The 27,653-nt window shown below is 31.7% G+C and overlaps 1 protein-coding gene across 1 annotated transcript; it reads right to left on the bottom strand.

Moving 5' to 3' along the window:
- On the bottom strand, positions 1–27,653 carry LOC124097735 (complement factor H; the record flags this gene model as incomplete). Its single annotated transcript, XM_046452301.1, has 13 exons — positions 1–239; positions 4,542–4,724; positions 7,504–7,680; positions 8,828–9,004; positions 9,685–9,858; positions 10,559–10,768; positions 11,163–11,345; positions 16,304–16,480; positions 19,425–19,604; positions 19,709–19,891; positions 20,652–20,828; positions 26,009–26,185; positions 27,471–27,653. Coding segments are annotated over 13 exons (2,390 nt in total), but the record flags the coding sequence as incomplete, so codon positions are not given.

Raw genomic sequence — 27,653 nt, 5'->3', positions numbered from 1 at the left:
TTCTGAATTTAAGTGCATATTTTAATGAAATTAAGAGTATCTCTTAATACAAGCGGGATATTCCAGGTGACCATCAATACACCTTGTACGAAATGATTGATTTCGCGTTGATGGAGAATATCCATATTTACACACAAATTCAACTGTGTCCCCTGATGAAGAATAAAGCTTTTGATGTTCTTTCCATCTTAAGGTTATGTGATATCTTTCCATGATTTCTTCTGATATTACACATGCATCTGAAAGAAATAAATGAGTATAATATATTAAGTTAGATATGAGTCTTTTACCAAGACTTTGGAGTTTTCAAGTAGAATGTTTTTAATATTTCAGAAATTCTTCCTGAAAACTCTTCCTGAACAAATTCTGTGTGAATACCAGATAGATTAAAATAAAGTTAAAGTAGTAAATGATGTAAGAATTAGGTGGTTAATTTGTGATAATTATATTTTATTACCAATTCTTAAGATCATTTATCATATTAAGAGCTTGGCATTTTAGAGTGTAAAACCATTATGGTATCATGGCTGATCTTGTTTTTCTTTTTTGGACTGGAGATTGAAACCAGGGGCACTTTATCCCTGAACTACATCCACATTCCTTTCTTTTATTATTATTGTTAGACAAGGTCTCATTAAATTATTGAGACTTGCCTTAAAATAGTGATCATCCTGCCTCAGGATCCCATGTTTTTGGGATTACAAGAGTGCACTATCATGACTGGCTGGTTTTTCTTTTATTAAAATATTGGTCAAAAGCCTAGGGATATAGCTCTGTTGGTAGAGTTCTTGCCTTACATGCACAAGCCCTGTGTTCCATCTCCAGCCTCACAAAAAAAAAAAAAAAAAAAAAAAAAGAAAAGAAATATTGGTCAAATGCTACAAATTTTCAGTTATATAATGTATAAGATAGAGAGGGCGTCACATACATAAGCAGTATAAAAGACTAATGAAACTGTTGGGAGTCGCCCTGGCTCAAAAGACTAACTTCCCCATCCCCTGAGAAGAGCCGTACAATGGTGAGCCGTGCTGGCTCACATTATCCTTACCCACCAATCAGACTTAGCCCTGCTAGCTCACATGATCCTTACCCACCAATTAGGCTAGCCCTGCTGGCTCACATGATCCTTACCCACCAATCAGACTAGCCTGCTGGCTCACATGATCCTTACCCACCAATCAGACAAGCCCTGCTGACCCACATGATCCTTACCCACCAATCTGAAAGCACCTCTGCCAACTGTCAAACCCTTCAACCTTTAAACTGTCATAATTGTCAAACCACCCCCAGCTCTATAAATATGCAGAGCTGTTCCTCAATAAATGGACATTTTCTCTGACAACAAGCCTTGTTCATTCTTTCAGAAACAAAAAGTTGGTTATCATAAAAGGTAAGAACAATGAACATACCTTTAATGAGACTAACCAAGAAAAAGAGATGACTCAAACAAAATAAGAGATGGAAAAAAAAAAAGACATTACAACCAATACCTCAGAAATACAAAGAGTCATTAGGGATTATTATGAGAAAATGTATGCCAACAAATTAGAGAACCTAGAAGGAATTTATAAATTTTTAGACACATAGATTCTGCCAAAATTAAATCATGAAAACATATAAACCAGAAGAGATCAATAATGAGTAATGAGATTGAATCAGTAATAAAAAGTTGAGGAAAGCCCATGACTAGATGCCTTTACTGATTAATTTTTTGAAATCTTTAAAGAAGAACTAATTCAATTTCTTTTAAATTTGTTGTGAAGATTTGAAAGAGAGAGAATCATTCCAAGCCCATTCCTTGAGGCTAGCATTACCCCGGTACCATAGCAACAAGAACACAAGATAAAAGAAACTGTAGACTAATAACCTGATGGACATAGATGTAAAATTTCTCAATAAAATATGAGTAAATCTGAATGTGATTCAACAAAGAATCATAAAAATTATTCACCATAATCAAATTGGTTCCATCCCAGAGATGCAAGGATGGTTCAACATATTCAGATCAATAAACATAATACATCCCATTAACAGAATGAAGAATAAAAATCATGTGATTAATAGACATAGAAAATACATTTGAATAATAATTTCAATATCACTTCCTGATAAAAGTCCTGAGCAAATAAGGTTTGGGAAGATCATACCACAGCATCATAAAGACCATACAAGACATAGCCATAGGCAATATACTGGAAATGAGAAAAGTTGAAAACATTTCCTCTAATGTCAGGAACAAGGGTATCTGTTCTCCCTGCTCTTATTCAGTAAAGTACCAGAAATTTTAGTCAGAATAGCGAAATAAGAGAAATAAAGGGCATACAAATTGAAAGGAGAGAAGTCAAATTATTTGTGTCTGCAGATGTTATGTTTATATATATATATATATATATATATATATATATAAACCCAAAGATTCCACCAAAAGACTATTAGAATGGATAAAGTCATTAAGGTAGCAAGATACAAATCAATATACAAAAATCAGTGAGATTTTTATACACCAATAATTAATCTGCTGAGAACCAAATAATAAAAACAATCTCATTCACTAATCTTTACAACAGCAAACAAAACAGCAAAGAACAAAAGACATCTACCACACACTGATTAAGGAAATTGAAGAAGATACAAAATAAATAAGAAACTTTCCATGCTCATGGATCGGAAGAATTAGTGCTGGTAATAATACCTTAAGCATATATTCCTTCAGCAATAATACCTTAAGCAATTTACAGGTTAAAAGCCATTCCCATTAAAATATGAAAGATATTCCTCACAGAACTAGAGAAGAAAATTCTAAAATTCATATGGAAGCACGAAAGACCCTGAAGAGCTAATGAAATCTTGAGAAAAAAAAATAAATACACAAAGGCTGTAAGCATCACAATAACTTATTTCAAGACATACTACAGTACCATAGCAACCAAAACAGCATAGTATTTGCATAAGAATAGATACAATGACCAATGCTACAGAATAGAGACACACTCTCCTTCTCTCTCTCTCTCTCTCTCTCTCTCTCTGTATGTGTGTATACATATATATGTGTATTTATAGATTGATAGATATAGATATATCCATGCATCTATATCTGCTGATTCTTAACAAAGTTTCCAAAAACGAAAACATTTGGTAAAGCACCACCTCTTCAATAAATGATGCTAAAAATGGATATCCACATACAGATGATTGAATCTTGATTCCTTTTTCCATGTACAAAATTAAATTCAAAATGCACACAGGCTTAAATGTAAAACCTGAAAACTCTAAAACTACTAGGAGAAAATATGGAGAAATAAGAAACTGGTTCAAGCAACAATTTTCTGGATAGAACCACAAAAACACAAGAAACAAAAGCAAAAATTGACAAAGTTGATATATTAAATTGAAAAACCTTCTGCACAGCTAAAGAAACAGTCAACAGAATGAGACGAGCCATGGAATGGGAAAAAGACTTGCCAGCTATGCGTCTCACAAAGGGTTAATGCCTAGAATGTATAATGACCTCAAAAAAAACTAAAAAACTAAAAACAAGTAATCCAATTAAACATTGGACAAATGATTTGTGAATAGACATATCTCAAAGAAGTACAAACAGTCAAAAATACATGAAAAAAAAAAACCCACTCAATGTCATTAGCCATCAGGGAAATCAAGATGAAAATTACAATGAGATACCATATCGCTCCAGTTAGAAAGTCTATTATTAACAATAAACCCTAAAATTAGTAAATGTTTGTGACGATGTGAGAGAAAAAGAACACTTACACTCTCTTGGTGGGAATTTAAATTGGTATGATCATTATAGAGAGCAGAAGTTTTCTCAAAAAACTTAAATTAGATATGCTCTATGACCCAGCTATCCTCCTTCTGGGTACATATCCACAGGAAAAGAAATCAGCATACCAAAGGGATATCTGCATGCCCATGCAGTGTTATTCACAGTAGCTAAGATATTGAATGAGAACATGTGTTTATCAATAGATGAGGTTATAAAGAAAATGTAGTATATTTACACAAGGGAATATTATTCTGCTACAAAGAAGAATTGGCTCTTGACATTTACAGCAAAATGGATAGAACTGGAGGACATTATGTTAAGCAAAATAGGCCAGACACAGAAAGATAAGACCCATATATTCTCTCTCATATCTGGAATATTAAAAAGGGTGACCTGAATGTAGAATAGTGACCAATAAACATTGAGAAGGGATATAGGGTGGGTAAATAGAGGTTGGATATGATCATGCTGAGTGTATGCATATATAGAAATATCACACTGACTCCCATTAATAAGGGCAACTATTACATGCTAATAAAAAATTTATATATATATATATATATAATTGTATTTATTAATTATTTTAAAATAAAAGTAACTTATTAATCTTTATTTCCTCACATATGAATATTTGGTAGAGAAGCATTCCACAGAATATTTCTTTTTTAATATGTGAATTATTGCTATTTTACACAGAAAAGTATCATACTCAAGGCGCTGATTTTCCCAGGTCCCATGAGATTACTGAAGTACTTACGTAAACATTTTGGCGGGTTTGACCACTTTCCATTTCTACATATTACTGTCTTGCTACCCTCAAGTTGATATAAGGATTGGCACTGATATTCAACTGATGAGCCCATAGGATATACTGGTAATGGGAATGAAGTGAGGTCTCCATTGTCAATAGGTGGAGGAGGCCCACATTTTCCTGTGGAATCTGGAAAAATATCATTTCATTTATGAGAGAACAAATCAAAATACAGGATAAAATTAAAGCCAGCACAAACATCACTCTAGATAGCATCAAGATTTCATGATTTCTGGTAACAAATGATTGCTCACAGAAATCTTAATCATAGAAAATGAGAGTTACATTTTAAGCTCTTCTTTTCATCTCACTGAAGGCGCATATAAACCATCAACAAATGTATCTACTTTATAGTGATTCAATACTAAAAAATGTGTCAATATATAAATGCTGAACAGGTAGATAGTGAGGACAAACTAAGAAAGTTTCTTATTATATAGGACATTGCGCAGTATTTATTGTGTCCCTTCTGACTTCTTTTTAATTTTCCTTTTTATTACAAAAGAAATAAAAACTCCTTGAAAAAAGTTCAAAGGAAGTAAATTTGTAGAAAATAATAGGGAAATATTGCCTTCCTAATCTGGACAAGATGAGTAAAAATCATTGTCACCTATTCCTTTTTTTCAGGTTTTGTATGTTGGAGTTTTTTAAAAATATTGATTTGTTATATATGACAGCAGAATACATTACAATTCATATGACACATATAGAGAATAATTTTTCATATCTCTATATACAAAGTAGAGACACACCATTCTTGTCTTCATACATGTACTTAGGGTAATGATGTCCATCTCTTTCCACTGTCTTTCCTATCCCCAAGACCCCTCCCTTCCCCTTTTGCTAAGCATTATTTATAATCTTGGACATAATAAATTTTAAATCCCAATATAAGAAGACTCTAGAAGGTGCAGAGAATTCACTCTGGCTAGGAACTTCAGGACTCAAGGAATGGCAAACAGGTTGCTATATGAGTTCACTTTGGGGCTCCTGTGTGTTCTAGATGGAGCACTGGAGAAGGCTGGTAATCTCAGAAATGATATAAGGTAGAGATAAATAAGGAAAAGCTCATGCAGAGTCTCATCCCTTTAACCTAAGGACAAGGAAGGGAGCAGCCTTGCTAGTCTACGAGATCTTTAAAACAATACATGACCTAATCTAGAGAAAATAATAAAAACATCATAAGTCACTGATGACCAGATACCACCCACATATAGGGGTGGCAGAAGAGATCCTGTATGCCTGTAGAGGCCGAATGTGAAACCTGGACTTAAATCCAGCATGGCTGTAATGGAGAACCACTGAAATTTAAATAAAATGGGGGGGGGTGTCTCAAATGTAATACCTAAAATATCAAGTGTAAAATTAAAAATTACTCATCATATTAAGGATCAGAACATTTAAAAACAAAAAGATAATAAAAGAGAATACTGATGTGATAAAGATATTGACAGTCAATGTTTCTTAAAAGCTCAGTAGGGTTTAGAACAGATAAATATAACAAATTAAAAACAAAACAAAATGTCTCACTGTACAGACTGAACAGTTTGAGGATGACAGAAGGATAAATCCATGCACTTCAAGATATAACAACATAAATTACCCAGTGTGAAAATAGACTGAAAAAATCAATCAATGAATCAAACTTCAGAGACCTTTAGAGGAAAAGAAAATGTTGGAGAAAGAAGGAAGAAAGGATAATTGAGTTATCAAACAAATGAACAAACTAAGGAGGAAAAAGTCTATTATATTATATATTCTTCCTTTTAGCAATTAAGTATCATTTTCTCGCTCCTGTAATTGCTAAAAGGAAGAATATATAATATAATAGACTTTTTCCTCCTCAGTTTGTTCATTTATGTTTATTTATGTTTGATGTTTGAAAGAAAATTATATCATTTGGTAACAATGTTCACTGTATGAACAGGACATACTAAAGGGTAAATGGATTTAAATGGAAACAAGATTCTCATGTTTTGATTGAAAATGAAATGCCATTACTAGTAGAGTGGTAAGTTGCAAATATATTATGTATATATTGTAATTCCTAAAGCAATATTTTTAAAAAGAAAGGTAGTGGGATAAGCTATCATAGAGATACACTCAAAACCAGGAAGATAAATCAAAATGAAATTCTTTTAAACTGTTCCCTGAAAATAATGGAAGATATCAGAAACAAGAATGAGAAATAGAGAAAATAAACAAATAAAACAAGAAACAGAAAGCCCAATATTTATTTTAAATATAAATGATCTAAATATACTAGAGGAAAGAGCAAGTAGGGCAAGATAGACATGTAAAGGAGACCTAATTCTGTGGTTTACATAAAACTGACTTCACCATTAGCCAAAGGTAGAATCAAAGTAAAGTGAGAGAAAATAAATTAGGAAAAATTAATTTTTAAAAATAGAAATGGATGATATAATATCTCCATTATTCATTTCCTGAATTCTGAATATTAGAATGCTAATGACCTAATATCCAAACTTATTTTTATAAATATAGTGATTCCCTGGCTGGCCTCAGTCACATATTTTCAAATATACTCTATATACTGAAGATGCCCAAATGTATATTTATATTCTATGATCAGTCTTCAATGACCTATTTTCTGTTTCTCAAAGTAGATATCTCTTGGAGTTGTCAAAAATGTACTGAGTGTCTTAACGTTTAAGATGAGGAATTTTCTCAGATTGTAACTGTTCTATTAATCTGGTTAAATGTGTCTTGAAAAAAATACACCATATTTCTTAGTTCATTTTGCCAGAAAATAAATCTTTAGCAATATCATATTGTTTGCATTTGAAAAAATATAATCCCTAAGAATTACTTGACTTTATTTTTATCAACATATTTTACTCACATTATGTCCTCAAGCAAAGAAAAATTAGAAAATATGATCTTCTACCTTTGCACTGAGGTGGCTCTGTCCAAGTTCCATTTAGACACATCACTTCTACTTCGCCAAATATTTCAAAAGGTTTGATACATTCATAACGTACTCTCTCACCAGACGGATACTTAAGCATCTGGTTTGATATTATATTAGCATTTTCCACTTTGGGTGGATTCACACAGGAAATATCTGAATAGAAAGAAAAGAAAGTATCTCCACCTAGTGTTCATTTTGAGTAGCTAAACAATGAATAAGATTCTGAATACATTTTAAATTGGATTGAAGATTAATAGATACTTTGTCATGAAGAACTTTTCTGATTTTAATAAATTCACATGTAATACAAGGAAAAGAAGATATAGCAATATTTTTTTGTCAGAGCTAACCTTTCATGCCTTTAAATCTCTTCGATATCCTTCACTAGAACACTGATAGATATTTTAACCCCTTAAAAGCCACTGAGAATGAAATATTTCCCCTTGAGTTGAGTACAACAAATATTACAAAGTCCATAAGTGCAACACGAATTTTAAAATTCAACAAAAAATAAGAGTAACAAGATTATATAGCATCACTCTTTGGTATACAATTATCTTGCTCTTTAATTAATATTTTAGCCTCTTAAAATAAAAACTGAAAGATGCCTCTCTTTAGAGAATAAGTCAATAATTAAAAACATAGTTTGAAGAATAATTTGTTATTCTTAAAACACAGTTTAAAGATGTTATGTACAACGATAATGCACCAATAAAAGCAAAAAAAAAATAGTTAAGTAAATCTTTAAAAAAGAGGAAGATTATCAATTAAAAAACTAAAGATGTGGGAAAGTAACAGAAAAGTACAACTATATTTATAGAAACATAGCTTTTTAAATTTATTTATAAGTGCTTTTGGATACTATGATGAACTATGTGTAATTCCTCAGAGAGTTTTAGGTGCATGGTTAGTAATGATAGACTATAGCAATGGTTCCCAAATTGAGGAGTATGTAAAATCTTTTGGGGAACTTGATGAATAATTTCAAGTCATATCTCAAGATTATTTTTTCCAGTAGGCCTAAGATGACCTCAGGAATTTTCATTTGAATTCATAAAAATCTGTTCAAAATTTGATGCTGCTGGTCTAGGGACCACACTCTGAGAACTCTTTGGTATACATTGAACTGTGAGATTAACCACTATATATTTAATTCCAACCTAAATAATTAGATTATTTCTAATCTTAAACTTACTTTGTCTTGGCCTGAAAATTAACCTATACTCATTTTTAAGAATGGTATAGAAAATTTAATATTTCATAAGACACTATACATAAATTTATAATGCCATCAACGTACCTTTGCACATTGGCTTTCCTATCCATTTGCCATTAATACATGTTATAGTATTAGACCCTTCCACTTGGTAAAATTTTGGACATCTGTAAGTCACTTGATCTCCTGACTTATATGATTCTTTCCTTTCTCCTAAAAGCGTGGCATCATCAAAGTTGGGTAAATTAAAACAATCTGTTCCTGAAAGAAAAAAACATGTATTTGTTCACTAAATTTAAAACATATGTAATATTTAATAGTAATATTCTAAAATAATACTTAGCTACCTATAGAACAAATGAATAATGAATAATATACTTCTTACACCTTGGCAAAATATGATGTTTTGACTTCAATTGAACTGTTCTAAATTTATCAAACATACAAGATAAGAATGATGCTTGAAGAAATATTAGTAGTTCTAATGCTTTAGATCAGATTTTTACATTCAAATTATTTTTTTGCCCACACTTGCCACATGTAAATTTATGTATTTCTACTTTTGGCTTCTGCAAATGTGAATTACTTACAATAATTATTTCAAAGTTTTATGAAATATGTATTTTGTAGTGACATTGGTGATGAACTGAGCATGAGATGGATGAGTAGGGGCCAGTTTTTCTAGGAACAGAGAGAGATAAGAATTCTGAGAATGTACATTAGAGGATGCTAAATGTTTACACAAAATGATGTGACAATGAAACAATTTGGTTCTTACTGTCAAACATTTTTTAATTACTAGGTTATAATTCTCTGCCAAACTCAAGAAACTTCAGGTACCTTGTAAAATTCTAGAATAACAGCTTACTTTTTTATTTGTACCACTTATACTTTGAATGAGGGAATCTATCACACATATTATAAAATTAAATACACTGTACTTATGCATTCTGGCGGGGACGACCATTTTCCTCCTAAACATTTTATAAATGCAGGTCCATCAATCCCAAAATCTTCAGAACAATTGTAAATAACTTCTTGTCCATATGGGTAACTGTCTAACTCATGAGACACAACACCATTAGGAATGGAAGGTGGAGGTTCACAAGGAAGTCCTAAAAAATAAAATAATGAAAGAATGAATCCATGTTTTACAACTCAGAAATTCAATTTTATAGGTCAATTTTGATATTTCACAGTTTTTGAAAAGAAATAATAATAAATAAGCTATTATAAAGTCACAGAGAATGTGCATAAAGGCTTCTTAAGTCCACTTTTCTCATGTATGTCCACCTCTCAAACTGTAAAAACATGAGCAAGAAATTGAAATAAAAAATGTTGATGCTTTTAAGAGATCACCAGAGCTTCTCTAATCAACCATGAGTGAAAAACAGAAACATACTCAGAATTAATAACATTGAATAAATTGATGAAATGGATTTACCAAGTATTGTAAGACATCAGAAGGAACACTGTAAGAAAAATATTTTTAAAATATTTAAAATCTTGTTTGCAAAGCAAACACTACAAGTTACATAAATTTAAATTCACTACATGTTATATTCTTTTAAAAAGAAATGCCAAATTAAAAACTGACTCTATAATGAACCAATAAAATTAATAAAAATAGAATTGATTCAATAATGCAATAGTATTTTAATGGTAAAGTATTTAAATGATTAAATACATATGATAATCTATATTATTCTATACCCTGACTTTGACAAAAGCATATTATATTCAATTATTTGTACTCTCAATTATTTAAGTATTTGTATTCTCAAATCAGAATTCGAGTTTTCATGCAGTCCTCACCTACACACTGAGGTGGAGGACTCCATTTGCCCATGTAGCATGTTATCTCATCTTCCTCAGAGGTTGTGAAACCATCTTCACAACTATAATTCAGTTTAGTGCCATGTGCATACTGTCTGGATTCAATTGCTTCTTTCCTTTCTTCTGAAAATCTAGATGGACTAATTCTTCCATGGTCTATGTCAGGTGGTTGAGAACATGAAAGTTTTTCTGTATGAAAAACAGAAATCAAAGGGTCAAAGATAAATAAAATGTTTAAATTAAAACTAAAATCAAGTACTATTTAAGCCTGTCATCAAAACATCTGTGCTATCCTCTTGCCCAATATCTCCCTTGATTTGTGTCTCTTATATTATATGAAAAATATTCATAAATAGGAATTTATCTGCTAGTTACATAATATCCCAAAGTGTTGTCCAATTTTGTTGACACAAATGAAAGATGGTGACTGGTTTATGAACCTAGATCATAACTTACAGTTTTAGTATCAAGTGTAATAGATAGAGAAATAGAAAAGGTCCTCATCTTTTTCATTTACATAAAGCAGAGGGGATTATTAACTTCAACTGAAAGCATGTTATAAAGCAAATTGCACACTACTGACCAACACAGCGTGGTATTGACTGCCATCTTCCATTTTTGCACACAATTTCTTCTGCTTCCTTAATCAGATAATTTTCTTTGCAAAGAACAGATACTTTTTCTCCATCCTGATATTTCACTGTGGTTTTCATATCTTCAGCATTGGGAATCTGAGGTGGAGGTGGGCAGAAGTTTATCTCCACTTCTAGAAAATATTAAAATTAGGTTTCTTGAATAAAAAATAGTAATTTACATATATTAAAATACTTTACAAAAAATAGAAAATTCAATAACTATGTATCACAAAATTATGATGTAATTATGTTCCATATTTATATATATGTTATACTTTTCAATTTGGATGGCAGTTAATATTACCTATTTTGATGGTCCTCCCATTTCTTCTTTTTTAAGCAAACTCCTTTATTTACAAGAAACTTATTATTTGTACTCTTTAGATAATCTTAACTGATTAATACATTTTTAATCACAAGTATTAAATAAAGTATGCAATGAAGGTGATTTTAGAAATATACATGAACAAATGTATTGGGACTATAATAAAACCCTTTTGAAATCTACCAACAGAAGCTGATTAACAAGAGTAAAAATTTGCAGTCAGTTAACAAACAATTTGTATTGCTTCTAGATCATTAACCATAATTACAAATAATTTACAGTGTGCCATTTGAAGTTTCAACCTTCCTGAACTTACCATTTAGAAGCACACTCACATTGCCTAGGGGTATATAAATTGAGGGTATATATCCAGTTTAATGACTACACAGTTTAACTGTAGTTACACAATTAGTAGGGTATAAAATACCCCTTTGCAAACTTATATCTCAGTTCCCATAAAGCTAAATTCCTCAGATATATCTTGATGGTTTATAATGTGAAGATGAACTATGTCCCTTTTGACTGGGGGAGGGCTCTGGATGAATCTGAAAGCAATTGGACTTCTGATTTCTTGAGCTTGCTTTCTCCTATTTTACTGTATTTTTTAGTTCATTAAAAGCCTTAGGCAAGTGTACACTAGGAAATACTGTAAATCTTTTCAAATGTGTGTTATGCTGTTAATAGCTCCTGGAGATAGTTTACTGAATAAACTTGATTCATGATTATTATTTACTCCAAGGTTTCTGTTTTTGTTTAAGGCAATATAATCACATTTTATCACTAATGTTTTCTAATTTCTATTCTTAAATATTTTGACATATTTCTCAATGTTTTCATTATATATTTTCATAAATTTATTTTCCTCAATTATTAATAATGTTTAATTATTCTTCCTATTTTCCTTATGTATGTTCTTTTTTGGCTTCTAGATTGTTTTATATATGCTTTTATTTTGTTCTTTGTTTTCTAATGTATGTTTTAATGCTGTAAGTATATCTGTATTAAATCTGTTCCATAGATTTCAGTTTATACTACAATTACTGTCATTTAATTTAGAGTAATTTTTGGTAATAAATAATTGATAATGAAGTTGTTTGTTTTCCAAATTTTCCAAATTTGCAAGATGAGCATTCAAGATATCTAATTAGCACTTTCATTACTTTAATTTTTACTTTTAGTTTAGAGAAAATACTTTAGGAAGTTGATTATTTAAAATTCATCTAGATTTCCTTTATCACACAGATATGATTAGTTTTTTAATGACCTGGCTACCTTAAAAGTAGATAGTGTATACCTTAGGGTAAGTGTTTAAAAACTTGGAAATAAATATTTTATAACTATAAAAGGGTTACTTCACAAGTCCAAACAAATGTTGAACATATGTCTAAAAATATCAAAATACCTAAAAAATAGACAGAAATAAAGAAGAAAAAGGCAAATCCCTAATCCTACATATCAATATTGACACCATTCATGCTATGACTTACTGAAAAAATAGGTAAAGTTTTGAAACAATATGGATAAATTTGAAAACCACTATTCACTTTAACCTTATATTACAACTAGAATATATGCATATTTTTAAAAAATATTTATTTTTTAGTTGTAGTTGAACACAATATCTTTATTTTATTTATTTATTTATTTTATGTGATGCTGAGCATCGAACCCAGGGCCTCACACACAAGTGCTCTACTGCTGAGCCACAGCCCCAGTCCCATATATGCATATTTTTATGTGAAAATGGAGCTATAAATAAAATAGAGAACATACAGTCAAATTTTTTTAAAAAAAATCATAGTACTGAAATATTGCATAGTTTCCAGAGAACAGAATTAAATAACTACACAGTCTGATAAGAATAAGTTATCTACAGAAAATAAATATTTGGAAATGAAAGAGCACACTTCAAAATAATAATTGTTGATCTAAAGGATAAATCACAAGGAAAATCAGAATATATTTCAAAGGGAATACAAATTAAATATAAATTATATATAATATATATACATAATTTGAGTTTATAAATAAATACATTTTAAATAAAATAAAATACATAGATATTCATAAACATATTTATATGTCTCACTGTGGGACACAGCTAAGGCAGGTCTTTAAAAAGTGGAAATTTGAAGTTTTTATTTCAAATGTATGATGATTGAAATTCACACATTAATTACTAACTTAAAATGGTAGCAGTGGTCTATTAATTTAGCTCAGTCATAAAATGCTTGCCTAGTGATGGAGGTGCAAGGCCCTGGATTATATCCCCAACACCATGCACAGAAAAAATGAATAAAATAAAGGTGAATGGTAATAATAAAATTAAACTCAAAGTCTTTAGAAGGAAGAAAACAATAAACAGAAAATTGACAAAATTAAAAACAGAGAAGAGAGAAAGTTATCAAAGCTTAAATTTGAAACTTTAAAAATCTAAATCTGAATGAGAGAAAATGGAAAAAATAGGGTGTTAAAGTTGGTTACTAAAATTATTAATAAAATTGAAAAAAAAACTGTTATGATTTGGCCCCAAACTTCCTATGTTGATGCAGAAATGTTCAGAGGTGAAATGATATGTGACAGCTCTATCCTAATCAAACCATTCCAGTTTGAGTGGACTAAATGGTAACTGTAGAAAGGTGGGGGAGGTGTGTCACTAGGAATATGCCCTAAAAGGATGTTCACCATCCCTGTGGCTCCCCACTCTTTGCTTCCAAGCTATCATGATTTAAGCAATTCTCCTCTGCTATGATACCCTGCCTCATCTCAGGCTCAGAGCAATGGATTTGGCCAACCATGAACTGAACCTCTGAAACTGTGAGCCCCAAATAAACTTTTCCTTCCCTAAGCTGTTCTCAGGTATTTTCATCACAGCAATGAAAAGCTGATTAACAGAAAAATGATAAAGAATCATGATAGAGCACAACATATCAAGAATGTAACAAAGGAGTGACAGATCAGGAATCCTCAATCCTCCTTTTCCCCATAGACACTGGTCAACAATACATGAACCAATTCTCTTTGAGAGAAATCTACAAAGTGGTTGAAAGGCTCTTAATGCCAGGTGAGCCCTAAACAAATGCATCAAAGCCAGTAGGAAAATTCATATCTTTCCATATCCTCTCCCCCAGCACAGAGCTACACAATTGATAATAAAGTCCAGTTTCCAGGCTTTTATTGGGCAAAAAAAAGAAGAGTGGAGCTTGTGTCAAATGCTCTGAATTTTCTGAAATTTTGTGTCAATTGTCTCAAAGTCATGATGCGATGGAATATACTTCAAATGCTCAAAGACATGCCCCCAGTGATGTGCCTCCTCCAGTCATATCTTACCTGTTTTTAGTCACATGCCTATATAAATTCTTTTTAAGCTGGAAGTACAGTACAGTACAGTACAGTCAGTAGTTTTTTCATATTAATAATCCATTAAATGGATTAATCCACTGATTAGGTTACAGCTCTCATTACCTAATCATATCACCTCTGAACATTCCTGCATTTCACACACATGGGTTTTTTTGGGGACAACTTATCTAAAACATAAAAATAAGCAATAAGCCAAAGAAGAAATCAAAAGAAAATTTAGATAGTATCTTGAGACACATGGAAATGAAAATATAACTTGCCCAAACATACAATTCAGCACAGTAGAACTGAGAATTACATCACATCATGTACGAGTAGAGTTTTTCCTCAAGAATGAAAGATTTAAGGGCTGCAGTTGTGGCTTAGAGGCAGAGCACTCGCCTAGCATACGTGAGGCACTGGGTTCAATCCTCAGCACCATATAAAAATAAAATATGTATCCATCTACAACTAAAAGCATAAATGTTTTTTAAAATAGAATGAAAGATTTAAGATTTTTATATGTATGTGTGCACACAAACATGTAAAATTCACTGTATTATCAATAAAGAAAATGTATTTAGCATTTATTCAACACCCCCCAATGATCAAAATTTCTCAGCTAACTAGGAACAGAAAGAAACCCCCTCAATTTGATAAACAGCACCTATGTAAATCCCAAAATAACATGACACTTATGGTAAAATATTGAATGAAGAGTGCTGAAATAAATCAGTACTTTCATAATAATTGATTCTTTTTCATACATATTGCTTGAACAACTGGCTATCCATACAGAGAAAAAAAACAACTGCTACTTAATCTTGTACTCAAAATTAATATAAGGTGATAAAACTAAATTCTAGTACTATAAAGCTATAAAGCTTCAGGAAGAAAATGTAAAAGAACATGTGTTCTTCACTGCATGTAAATTGTTTCCTTTTAAAAAAATTATCTCAACATATATTATATATAATCAGAGATATGATAAATTATGATATAATTGTGTATTAAGAATTGTAATGCAAACATAAATAAATAAATAAATACTACCAAAATAAAATAGAGAAAGAAAATTATCAAGTTAAAATATATGCCTTACATTTCTTTTTTAAATTGGTATGGCCATACTTCCTATATATTGGTATGGCAGAATTTCAAAACTATTGAAGCTAGTCCTTATAATTATAGAGAAAAAGATATAAAAAACTGAAAGACTAGAATGCTCTTTGCTATTCAATTGGAATTGCAAGTGTCAATACAACCCAGAATTTTCAAGGCAGATAGAGACAAAAATTACCTTCCAACTTCAAAAGAAATTATATCAACACATAGCTAAATTTTTAAAAAACACAAAATACTACTTCTATAAGTGAGGAAAAATGTAATGAATTTTAGAAAACATTGTACACAAGAACTTACTTGTGCAGGTTGGTTCAGGGTCCCATCGTCCATTGACACAGATTGAATGTTTCTGCTCCAACTTTCCCCTACATGGGTAACTGAAGTTAAAATTATGATTATATTCATTTTTATCTGATTGATTTGCTTCATTTGCAGTTAGTCTTGGTGCTTGACACTTCTCAAGTTGATCTGTTGCTATAAAATGAAAATATTTCCATGAAAAGACCAATTATAAGAATCAAGTCAATATAAAGTAGCTGTACAGTCAATGTCAAATGAAATTTTGATTTGTGCCTTTAAATTCTATCAACCAAATTATTCTTGGTCACCACTGCATGAGATGGCATTTATGTCCTATCTTTGAACTATTATAGAGAATACCTGTCATAAAGATATTTTGTACTTTGGTAACTGAAAGAGCACAAGAGACTCATTTTCTCAGAAGATTTGCATACTAAATAGTTATCAAAGAACTAAATTTGGAAAAAAAATTAAAAACACTAGATTTGGTCCCATATTTGAAACCTGTGTAAAAGATTCATATTCATTTGTTTTCCTAATTGCAACCACCACTATATTATCTATAATCTAGAATCCTTAAATATTAAAATAAAAACATCATCTATGGAAATGTAATATAACAAGTTGTTCATTTAAACATATTTTTGAGAGTAGTAACATAATATAATAAAATCTATCTAAAATATATTTTATAGGACATGAATAGTTAAGCAGATTTGTTATATGATCTGAGAGAGAGAGGAAATACTTGGAATAAGAAATTGTGTGCTTTCATTAGAAGTGTAGCTTGGTGGTAGAGGCTTTCCTGTCATTTCCAGGCTCTAAGTTCAATCCCTACATCATAAAAAAGAAAAAGTAAAAAAGAAATCAGGTGCTTTAAAATCATAATCTCTCTTTTTCCATTCTTAGAGTCTTTAAGAAACTATTATGTATACCAGATCATACTACCATCAAATAATATTATAATACCATAACAAGAAAATTTTGCTGACTCTGTTATGAGTTCAATAAGTACTACAGAAGCTTTCAATGTACCATATATTTCAATAACTCAGGGAAGATGAGAGTTCTTTTTGAAAATGATAAAATGTCTGTATTGGTCTCTGTAAATATTTGTTATTAACAATTTGAAAAGCAGAGTCAAGTGAGGATAAACAGAGCAAAGAAAAATCAGTAACTACCAAAGCACAGTAAGTTTGTAAACCAATCTTTAAAAACAATGAAATGGGAAATTTAAAAGCACATGAGGTACTTGAGAATTAGTCTCATCCTTGGGGCTGGTCCACAGTGTTGAGAAAGGAAAAACAAGAGGTAGAAACTAGAGGAACATCTTTGGTCAAGGGAAACTGTTTGTGCCCTGGATTTGATCGGTTTCTGAAAGGATTTCTTTGGTTTTGGGAGTAAATAAATATATTGAGAAGCATGAAAAGCTAGAGTGGTGGAAAGTACAAAATGAATATTGAAAGGGTAGAATTATAGACCAAACTATGAGAGCTGGAAGGACTTATATGAAGCAGACTATAGGCAGTTAGCAGAAGATGACTCACAGGATGAAAAACTCTGAGATCAGAAGAAATAATAATTGTAGCACAACTTTGAGTTTAATTAAAATGAAAAGTTGAGAGTTTCTGCCGCCTAATATTAGTTTTCCTCCCATATGAAATCAGATAAAACCATTTGTGTATGAAAAAGGACAAGGATAAGGTGAGGTCCAAAAGGATTGAAGACACTTTATTCACAGAAATGTGTTTAGCAAAGAATGTTAATAATCAACATAATTTATTGTTTCATTTGACAAAAACTTAATAAATGCTTCTGTATGTCAATCCATCTTAATGTCATGAGAACAAAACAAAGGTAATTCCTGTTCTGGAGGAACTCTACTCTGTTCTGAGATTAATTATGTCTAGAAATCCAATGAATAAATAAGACTGGATACCCAGGACAGACTTAAAATGAAGGACCCAGAGAAATCTAGGAAAGAACTCAGTCTAAGAGAAAAGTGAAGAATCTTTCCTTTGGTCATCAAAGGCTTGATCACCAACAGGGAAAGTGTGAAATCAATCAGTGATATTTGATTTCTGGCCAAACACCAGATATGTAATGTTGCTAAGTTACTACTAACACCTGTGCTGCAGCTCATGAACTTCAGCTTGCTAACTTTGTATTTTTAATTTTTATTGTGGGTTGTTCAAAACATTACAAATTTCTTGACATATCATATTCCACACTTTGATTCAAGTGGGTTATGAACTCCCACCTTCACCCCATACACAGATTGCAGAATCACATCAGTTACACATCCATTGATTTACATATTGCCATACTAGTGTCTGTTGTGCTCCGCTGCCTTTCCCATCCTCCCCCCTCCCCCCTCCCCACCTCTCCCCTCCCCTCCCCTCCTCTCTCTCTACCCCCTCCCCACCTCTCCCCTCCCCACCTCTCCCCTCCCCTCCCCTCCTCTCTCTCTACCCCCTCCACTGTATAACCCTGAGGGTCTCCTTCCATTACCATGCAATTTCCCTTCTCTCTCCCTTTCCCTCCCACCTCTCATCCCTGTTAAATGTTAATCTTCTTCTCCTGCTCTTCGTCCCTACTCTGATCTTAGTTACTCTCCTTATATCAAAGCAGACATTTGGCATTTGTTTTTTAGGGATTGCAGCTTGCTAACTTTGAAACTGAGAATTTATCCTTGTCAGAATCTCTGACAGAGAAAGATTCTTATAGGAAAAGCTAGTAACAAGTGGGTATTTTGTGGACTTTATTTGTTTTCCGGGGCTTGAAAGACAGAGTGCCATATAGAACAACAACAATATCTATGTAGAATACTCATATTTTTTGGAAAGGAATATTCACATTTTAATCATGTGATTAAGTAAAATCTAGCTTTACACTTATAAGGTAAATAATATTAATAGGGATAGAAACATTAATAAATTCTATCACTACTTTTATTTATTTCTTCTGGAAATTCATATTAAATGCTGAGCAATAAAATTCATTATAGTTAAGACTAGACTTTTTTCAAGAATATCTCTAATTTTATGAATAGATTGCAAATATCTTTTCCATAAAACTTAAACTTCATTAAGTGTGAATTTGAGGAGGGCAGTCTTACCAACACACAGAGGAAGTTGGGTCCACATTCCACTAATACATGTAATTGATCTGTCTCCAATCATTGTAAAGGTTTCTATACAATTGAACTCCACTGAATCCCCATGGTGATAAGGAGGGTCAGAAGGCTGGGCAAAGCCATGGTCAAGTTCAGGTATAGCTCCACATGTTCTCTCCTCCTCTATGTAAATTTCACAAATACATGTTGATAATGAAGACACAGTATGTATGTTTAAATAAATACAAAAATATTTCAGTTTAAATTTAGTATTTTTAATATATTACCAATACATTTTGGCAAGGTTGTCCACGTTCCATCAACACATTGAATTTTATTAGGTCCCTTCATCAAAAATCTAGGATTGCAATTATATTCTACTACTACATTGTGTCTATATTCTTCTTTCTTTGTTTCTTTAACTTCCCCATTGAATAGTGGAGGAGGTGGACCACATGACTGTACTTGATCTATAGTAGAAACAATGGTTAATGGTTAAATAGTCTATCTTGCACGTAAAAAAATCCAGAAAAATGGAGAGAATGCTTTTTTAATTGATCATTTTTTCATATGATTAATTGTAAAATTCTTAATTAAAAATAAATTTTTACATTATATTCATATTTCCAAATTGGATTAATTCTACTATAGTAACATTGGAAATATTTTAAAGCTTTGAATATTTTCAATGATGTAGATATTTTGAAGATACATACAAACTGTTAGCAAATGTGGTTGTGTAAATTATATTAATTTTTAATTCTATAGTAACATTTTATCATAATTTTTTGAGAAAGTATCATCAATGAGACAAGCATTTGATCAACATCTTTAACTGATTTTCTAATGTACTCCATTGAATTAACTATAAACTGTTTAAGTATTGTTTAGATATACTCTGTGAAACTTGAGAGAAGTCCTGTACTATATAATATGTCCAGTATTAATGGTAGCAGTGTAGGAAAAATGGAAAGTAACAAAGTAAATCTCTCTAGTCTCAGCCACCATATTTGTATGTATGAATACTCCCAATACATATTTCAAGAAATAATTGGTGATTAAATTCTTAAATAAACTAGTTGTGCTTTCTGCCACATAGCACATATCAACAACTTCATTAATTAGATTACAGATACGGTGGAAGCCAATAAAAAATTAATAGAAGAAAGAAAAAAGGTTTATATTAAATATTCTAATCATCATATTTACAACAGAAAGATAAATATTCACCTTTACATATTGGGATATCCGGGGACCATCCAAAATGGTAGCATTGTACTGAATCTGGTCCAACTCTTGTAAGTCCTGATCGGCAGGAAAATTTCAACAAATCTCCAACTTTATATTTATCTTTCTTGGGATCAGCCATTAAGAATTTTCCCATTTTGGGAATCCTGCATTCCCTTTCTAAAATAAAAAATAAAATAATCATTGACAAATTACATTTTACATTGTCATTTTAAAATGAGGTAGGTGTTCAGTGATGCATATACAGGACAGTATCAGACAAATCCTCTTCCTGGAAAAAATGTTACAGATTAGTTTTATTCACTGCCTAAATTTACTCATCTAGGACTCTGAGAAATATGGTGATATTGAATGGCAATATATCTGTCCTGAAATTTAACTTGCAAATTCAACTAGTTTTCACTGAATCTGGCTTATTATTGATATTTGTAAAATTTATGTCATATTTTTGTACCCTTAAAACACGGAATTATTCTCATATTAAATCAACCTGCTTTGTATAAATTTTAAATTGTACATTTTTTAAAAAACTGGCTTTTCTGTTTAATATAATTGAGAAAATAGATTATATTAAAAAGCATCTCTAATGTATTTGAAGTTAGAGTAACATTAAAAAATTATATAATTAATATATTACAAATAAAGAAAACAAACTAAGAAATAGTTCAAAGTCAAACTGATAGGTGTGTTGAATCCTTACATTAATATTCAATTATTTTATTATAATTTTTATTAATGATTATTAGTTATTTTAATTCAAATGTGGAATACTGTATAAAATTCTCTCACATTTTTTAATTTTTTAAAAGTAGGTAACACTAGCAAATAACATTGAAAAATCATTTTTCTTATTTGGAATACCTCTTCCTTACAAATTCATAAAATTAAAGGCTGCAATTATAAAATTAGAACCATGGTAGAAAGAAAATGTATACTATCGAAATTCAAGTACCAAAACATTTATAAATTTAAATGTACAATAAAAACTATTTTTAAGAATAATGCTTTAAAAACTAAAAGTTTTTTCTCTGGGGCTGGGGATGAAGCTCATGCTTAGCAGGTGTGAGGACCTGGAATCAATCCCCAGAACCCCAATTAATTTTGTAATTCTTTTGAGTATTGCAGATTACTTGAGAAAAAAACTACACTTGAAGGAGAGTCACTGGGATTCCACTCCTTGAATTATATTACAATCGTCTACATTAAAGTCATTTTGTCTTTGGAGGGGGTTTCAAGATGGCAGACTAGAGAAGCCACTCTTGTGGCTGCCCAAGGCATGAAACCAAGAAAGCAGACAGGTAGCTTCTTAGCAAGGTGGGTGTACAAAACAAAATAAAACAAAAAAGGTTGGGGGAGGCTTTATTGGAATTTAATGCTCGACATTCAAGGCAGATCAGGGACTCAGAGGTTGTATAAAATAAAATAAGGAAGAAATCCCCAGCTCCACAGCCACTACCACAGCTGGAAGAACCAGCCACAGTGGTCCCTCCATGACCAAAGTGGAGTGATAAAGGAATTAAAGGAGCCCACATTTGGGGTATACTTGAGGCTTATCTAGATATAGAAAGTTTAGAGATCAAAGACACTGCCCAACTAAGCTGAATGGGGTGCTTCACAGTATGCTTGTGTGGGTAAGAAGCCACCATCTCTCCAGACTTTATGCAGAGGACAGAGGAAAGAACCATTTTGCAGCCATGGTGTGGTGGCCAGTAGCCAGGAGAGCTGATTCCTGAAAAACCCGAGTTTGTCCCAAAATACAGGCCTAGAAAACCCACACTCATGACATAAAGTGTGTCTAAGTGACCAGGAGAAAATCAAATGTGGAGAGAGGTTTACACAGAGGAGAACTGGTTGTGGAAACCCAATTGGCTTTCCCCCTCTCCCTCTAAACATGCTGCTTTCAGAACCAACTAGAAGAAACATGCCTAGCTAGGAATTCAAAAGGGTGAGGTGGGAGAGAGTGGGTTTGGAGACTGAACCCAAGACCAGGAAGCATGGAATCAACAGGTGATGTAGTGGACTTAATATTGGCTTCTCACCCACATGAGTGGAACCCAGGGGAGATCCCTGGGGTGCAGTCTTCCAACATGGATTGACGATTGCTGATCCCTGGAGGTGCATGATTTAAAGTCTCCAGACCAATTGGCATTCAGTAAAGAACCTAGAGACCCACCTAAATCTAAAACCCGCCTTCAGGAGTTCCACCTATGGGATTACCTCTCTCTCCCCAGCAATCCCACCTAACACTGCTGAGAAGGGAAGCTAAGAATCTTTTGAACTCCAGCAAACACAATTGTTAATTTTTCTTTTTTTTTTCAATAGTTAAAATAATACATCTTTATTACATACTAACAGCATTATTTTTTTTTCTTTTTTTATTATTAGTTGTTCAAAACATTACAAAGCTCTTGACATATCATATTTCATACATTTGATTCAAGCAGATTATGAACTCCCATTTTTAATTCATCAAGATCTTTTTTTCCCTTTTTTCTTTGTTAAATTGTGACCTTGAGTTATTCATGGACATTTATACATATTCATATTTGGTGTTTTTTTCCTCATTTATAACATTTTTGAAACCAGTTACTTTTCATGGATCAGTATTTTGAGGACTAGGATGTTTGATTACTATATTTCAGTTTTGTTTTGTATTCTTTTAATTTTGTTTTTAATTTTAAAAATTTTTACCTTATATATGTATTTTTTCTCACTTATCTGTTTCTTTTTATTTTCTTTCTCTCTTTTCTTCTGCTAACAGCCAATCTCCATTGTCCTCCCTTCCACTCTTCCTTTAAATTTTTACTTCTATCTTCTCTCCCCCTCCCTCATAATCATCATATCCCACATCACTTTTGTTCTCTCCAGTCTACTATTTGAAATTGTAAACCCTTTTGCAAACATACTGTTTTTACTGTGGGTGATAATTGATCATATAATTTCTGTTTATTGTGACATTTAGCATTGTAGATGTCATAATAGGAACTGTCTGGTTTAAAGCTATATATTGTTTGCATTGGTTATTGTGATTATTTGCTCCCATTTAAACAGTGAGGTACTGGAAACCTTCAGGGACACTACAAGTTCACAAGGCAGAAACTCTGCTGCCTCAGAGCCATATTGTCCCATGGGTAGATACATAAACAACATGAAAAATCAAGGGGAACAAATAGCCCCAAACAAACCAAGGTATTTCAATAACAGAATCCATCAACACCACAGTAGAAGAAATGTCAGAGAAGGAATTTAGAAAATATATAGTTAAACTGATCTGCAAAGCAAAGACAATATAAGAAGTAAAATCAGAAAGAAAATACAGGAAGTAAAAGATCATTTCAAAAAAGAGAGATTCTGAAAAAAAATCAAGCAGAAATCCTCCAAATGAAGGAATCAATAAACCAAATTAAAAATTCAATGGAAAGCATCATGAGCATTTTAGACCACTTGGAAGACAGAGTTTCAGGCAATGAAGACAAAATATATAATCTTAAAAATAAAGTTGACTGTGGAGAAAGATGTTAAGATATCCTGAACATAACTTCCAAGAAATATGAGATAACTTGAAAATTTAAAATTTATTGGGATAGATAAAAGCTCAGAGATACAAACCAAAGGAATGCACAATCTCTTCAATGCAATATTAGAAAATTTCCCAAACTTAAAAGTTCTTTTGTGTGTGTATATTTATTTTAGGCTGTTTTATATAAATTCTCTATTTCATCATATTATAGAAAGCATTGCCCTTAACAAGAAAAAAATGATTTTGACTGTTGAGTACTATCAAACTGCTATATCTATACAGAGATAGTAACTAAATGTGTGGTTTAAAGAGAAGTGTGAATGGACAAACCCTGGATGAGAAATACTTGTCTTTGTCTAATAGTTCAAATCATATATTTTAGTGCTGATGAACAGAAATGTTAGTATAGATATTTTTACTCTAAGGTGTTTACTACTTTAAGATTTCTGTAAGTCTGTTTTGCTTAAGCGGTTTAGGATATTAATGTAAACATCTCCCCATAGACAAGAACTCCCAGACATTTGAAATAAAGTTGTATATCTGTCAATCTGTGTGCAGTTTTATGCTACATGGCTGAGGCAAAAATACTAAGCTGTCATTTATTCACTCAATATATGGAGACTTACATCTCCTGGAAATGTGATTATTAGTCTTCATAAAATTCGCAATAAAAAGCTACTTTGACTGAATTCGTTTCTATTGCTATATCTCTGTCACTCTTACTTTCTCTTCTCTTCTGCACATCTTCACATTTTCCATGTCTAGTGACAGTGGAAAAGCAATGAGAATCATATATTCATAACTCTCATTCAGTGCTCGAGATTGAATCCAGGGCTTTGGGCTGGGTAAGCACTCCAGCACTAAGCTAATGCACCAGGCTTTTTTGAAGATGGACACTTAGTATTGTAAAAGCTTCTGGCTGCACACAGCATGTATCTGCTTATAATCACATATATAAAACATACTAAAACTATTTTTATTAATTGGTTTATTATGTGCCTTAATTCATTGGATTTTGGATTGGTTCTCTGATACTGCAATGAAAAATCCAGAAAGCAGAACTGAGTTTGTGGGGTTTTTTTTTTATCACTTTCCCCTAACTTATAAAAGAAATTGCTTGATATCCCAAATGGATTAAATTTTAGTGGATGCTCAATCCTGCCAATCAAGTCTCAAGGTGTGGTATCTTCTACTACCATTTAAATTTAAGCCTTTGAACATTACACGGTGTTCCTCATCCTCTTTCCCTCATGCACTATTCAATCTCAATGCCCTTGTCTCATACTTCAAAATACAATAGAATCATCAGTTTCTGATTCTTTTCAGCATTAGATTTACACACCCATGTTCTTTACTTCCTCTTGTTACAAAATTGGATGGCCTTATTGGCAACCCTTACCAGGATATCCAACAGGAGCCCCATATTGCCAAATCCACCACATGTTTATAGTCTTCTAATTGGACATATCAAAGAAACTACAATAATGTAATTAGATTTCCTTGGCTGCATTGCATGACAGAAATATGGCAAAAAAAGTTATATGGACTATTTAGCCTACTAACCAAAACAATCCTTTGTATATGGCCTACAAGAGGCATTAATTTAACTCACTGCTTTAAAAATAGATTATTATCTTTAATGTTGAAAATACTCCTTCCTCCCAGTTTGTTAAATCAGGAGGAACATCATGATTTCATGTTGTTCTTTAAAAATATAGGTAATTCACATAGGTAATTCAAATTTCTAAAAATTAAACACATGCCGATTTATTTTTTTATATTGAAAACAAAAAACAAAAATTTCTGAGACAGTACTTACCATAACATGTGGGTATATGTGACCATCCATTGTCCTGACATACTATGGATCCTTTGGCACGCTTGAATCTGTTTTCAAACCCAACATTACATTCATAGTCCAACTTGTCATTGAGTTTAAACCATGTGGCGTTACTTTTGGTTTTAGCATTCTCAAATGCTGGCATATCACAAGATTCTAATGCATAATAAAATTGAGGATTTTATTTCTATTGTAATTTAAATGACAATACTAGAAAATCTCACCCCAAGAACACAGACTTTATAAGTAAATATGTGATTAGAATTAAGTACTGTACAAAAATAGCCTAAGACCAATGATAAGTCATTTTTCTGAAAGTTACAATAAATTAAAAATGTTCCTTCATAACCTTTTTCTGATTACTTAAACTCTCTGAAAAGTTCACTTTAAAAACTTTTTAAAATTCTATTTTATTTAAGCATTTACCTTATGCTAGTAATAAAATAGTAATAAATGCTAGTAATAAAATAAATATGTATTACTTGTTTTAGAAGACTGGAATGGCATTTTGAGAATTAAGATGTCAGACTTATTAGTAGTTGTGACATAATAGAAGAAGTGTGGATTGATTAACAAAATATTAATGTATTTTAAATAAGATTTTCTATTTCTTAATAAGAAAGTTTCATAATGGATTATTTATCAGAATTTAGCATATGATGAGTTTTATAAAGCAGTAATTTGTATCATTTTTTAGCTAGATGCTGTAAGCATAGAAATTGTAAAATAAGGAATAGAAATTAAGAAGTAAGAATGAATATCTTAGTCATGTCATTTAAAGTATGTTAAGTATTGCTTGCAAAATATTACTGAATAACTTTGAGTTTAATAAGATAAACAGAAATAATCATTCCTAGAAAATCTTCATTAACCTTGGGTATTATAGCAGGAAAATCTTTCAACATAGCAAAAACTGGTATCACCTTGAAACACTCCCTCCTTTCAAATACCTAGATGTTTATGCAGATGTTTAAGGGGGGAGGTTTTTCAGAAGTAGACCTATCTTACAATGTCAAACATATAAGTTATAAAGGTTAAAATATTCTGAGGTTATATACCAAGGCTCCATATTTTCACTAAGAACATTACTTTTATGTCTGGGATCGAAGCCTTTGATATAAGAGGTTGACCACCTAAAACACAGTTATACCTAACAGTGACAAAGATCTCAGCTAAAATAAATGAGTCAGCACCAGAATACACCTGAAGCTCTCTGAGTCACTTCTAAATCATTGTATTCTTTAAAATGTCTGTCAGGGGAGGAAAGATGTACTTATGTTCTACCATACTAGCAATTCTGAGAAAAAAAAATGATGACATATACTTTTCATCAAATGTTTTTGTTTGCCTATTAAAATGAAACATAGTCACATCAAGAAAGAATAAAGTTTAACGTTTGTATATCATCAGGATAATGATACTAATATAATAAACCACTTACTAACACAGGAGGGTTGAGCTGACCATCCATCTTGGAGGCAGGTAATTGATCCCGATGTGTTACCATCTTCAGTTACATAGCCTGGTTTGCACTTATATTGTGTTACTTTATTTAGATTATATATAAAGTCAGATTCAGAAAGAAACCCATTCTTAATTTCTATATCATTTTTTGAACATGTTT

The sequence above is a fragment of the Marmota monax genome, unplaced genomic scaffold (assembly GCF_021218885.2).
Source record: "Marmota monax isolate L192 unplaced genomic scaffold, Marmota_monax_Labrador192_F-V1.1 WCK01_AAM20220418_F8-fsc00699, whole genome shotgun sequence".
Lineage (NCBI taxonomy): Eukaryota > Metazoa > Chordata > Mammalia > Rodentia > Sciuridae > Marmota > Marmota monax.
The sequence above is the reverse complement of the archived record's forward strand: the minus strand, read 5'-3'. Positions and strand labels throughout refer to the sequence as shown.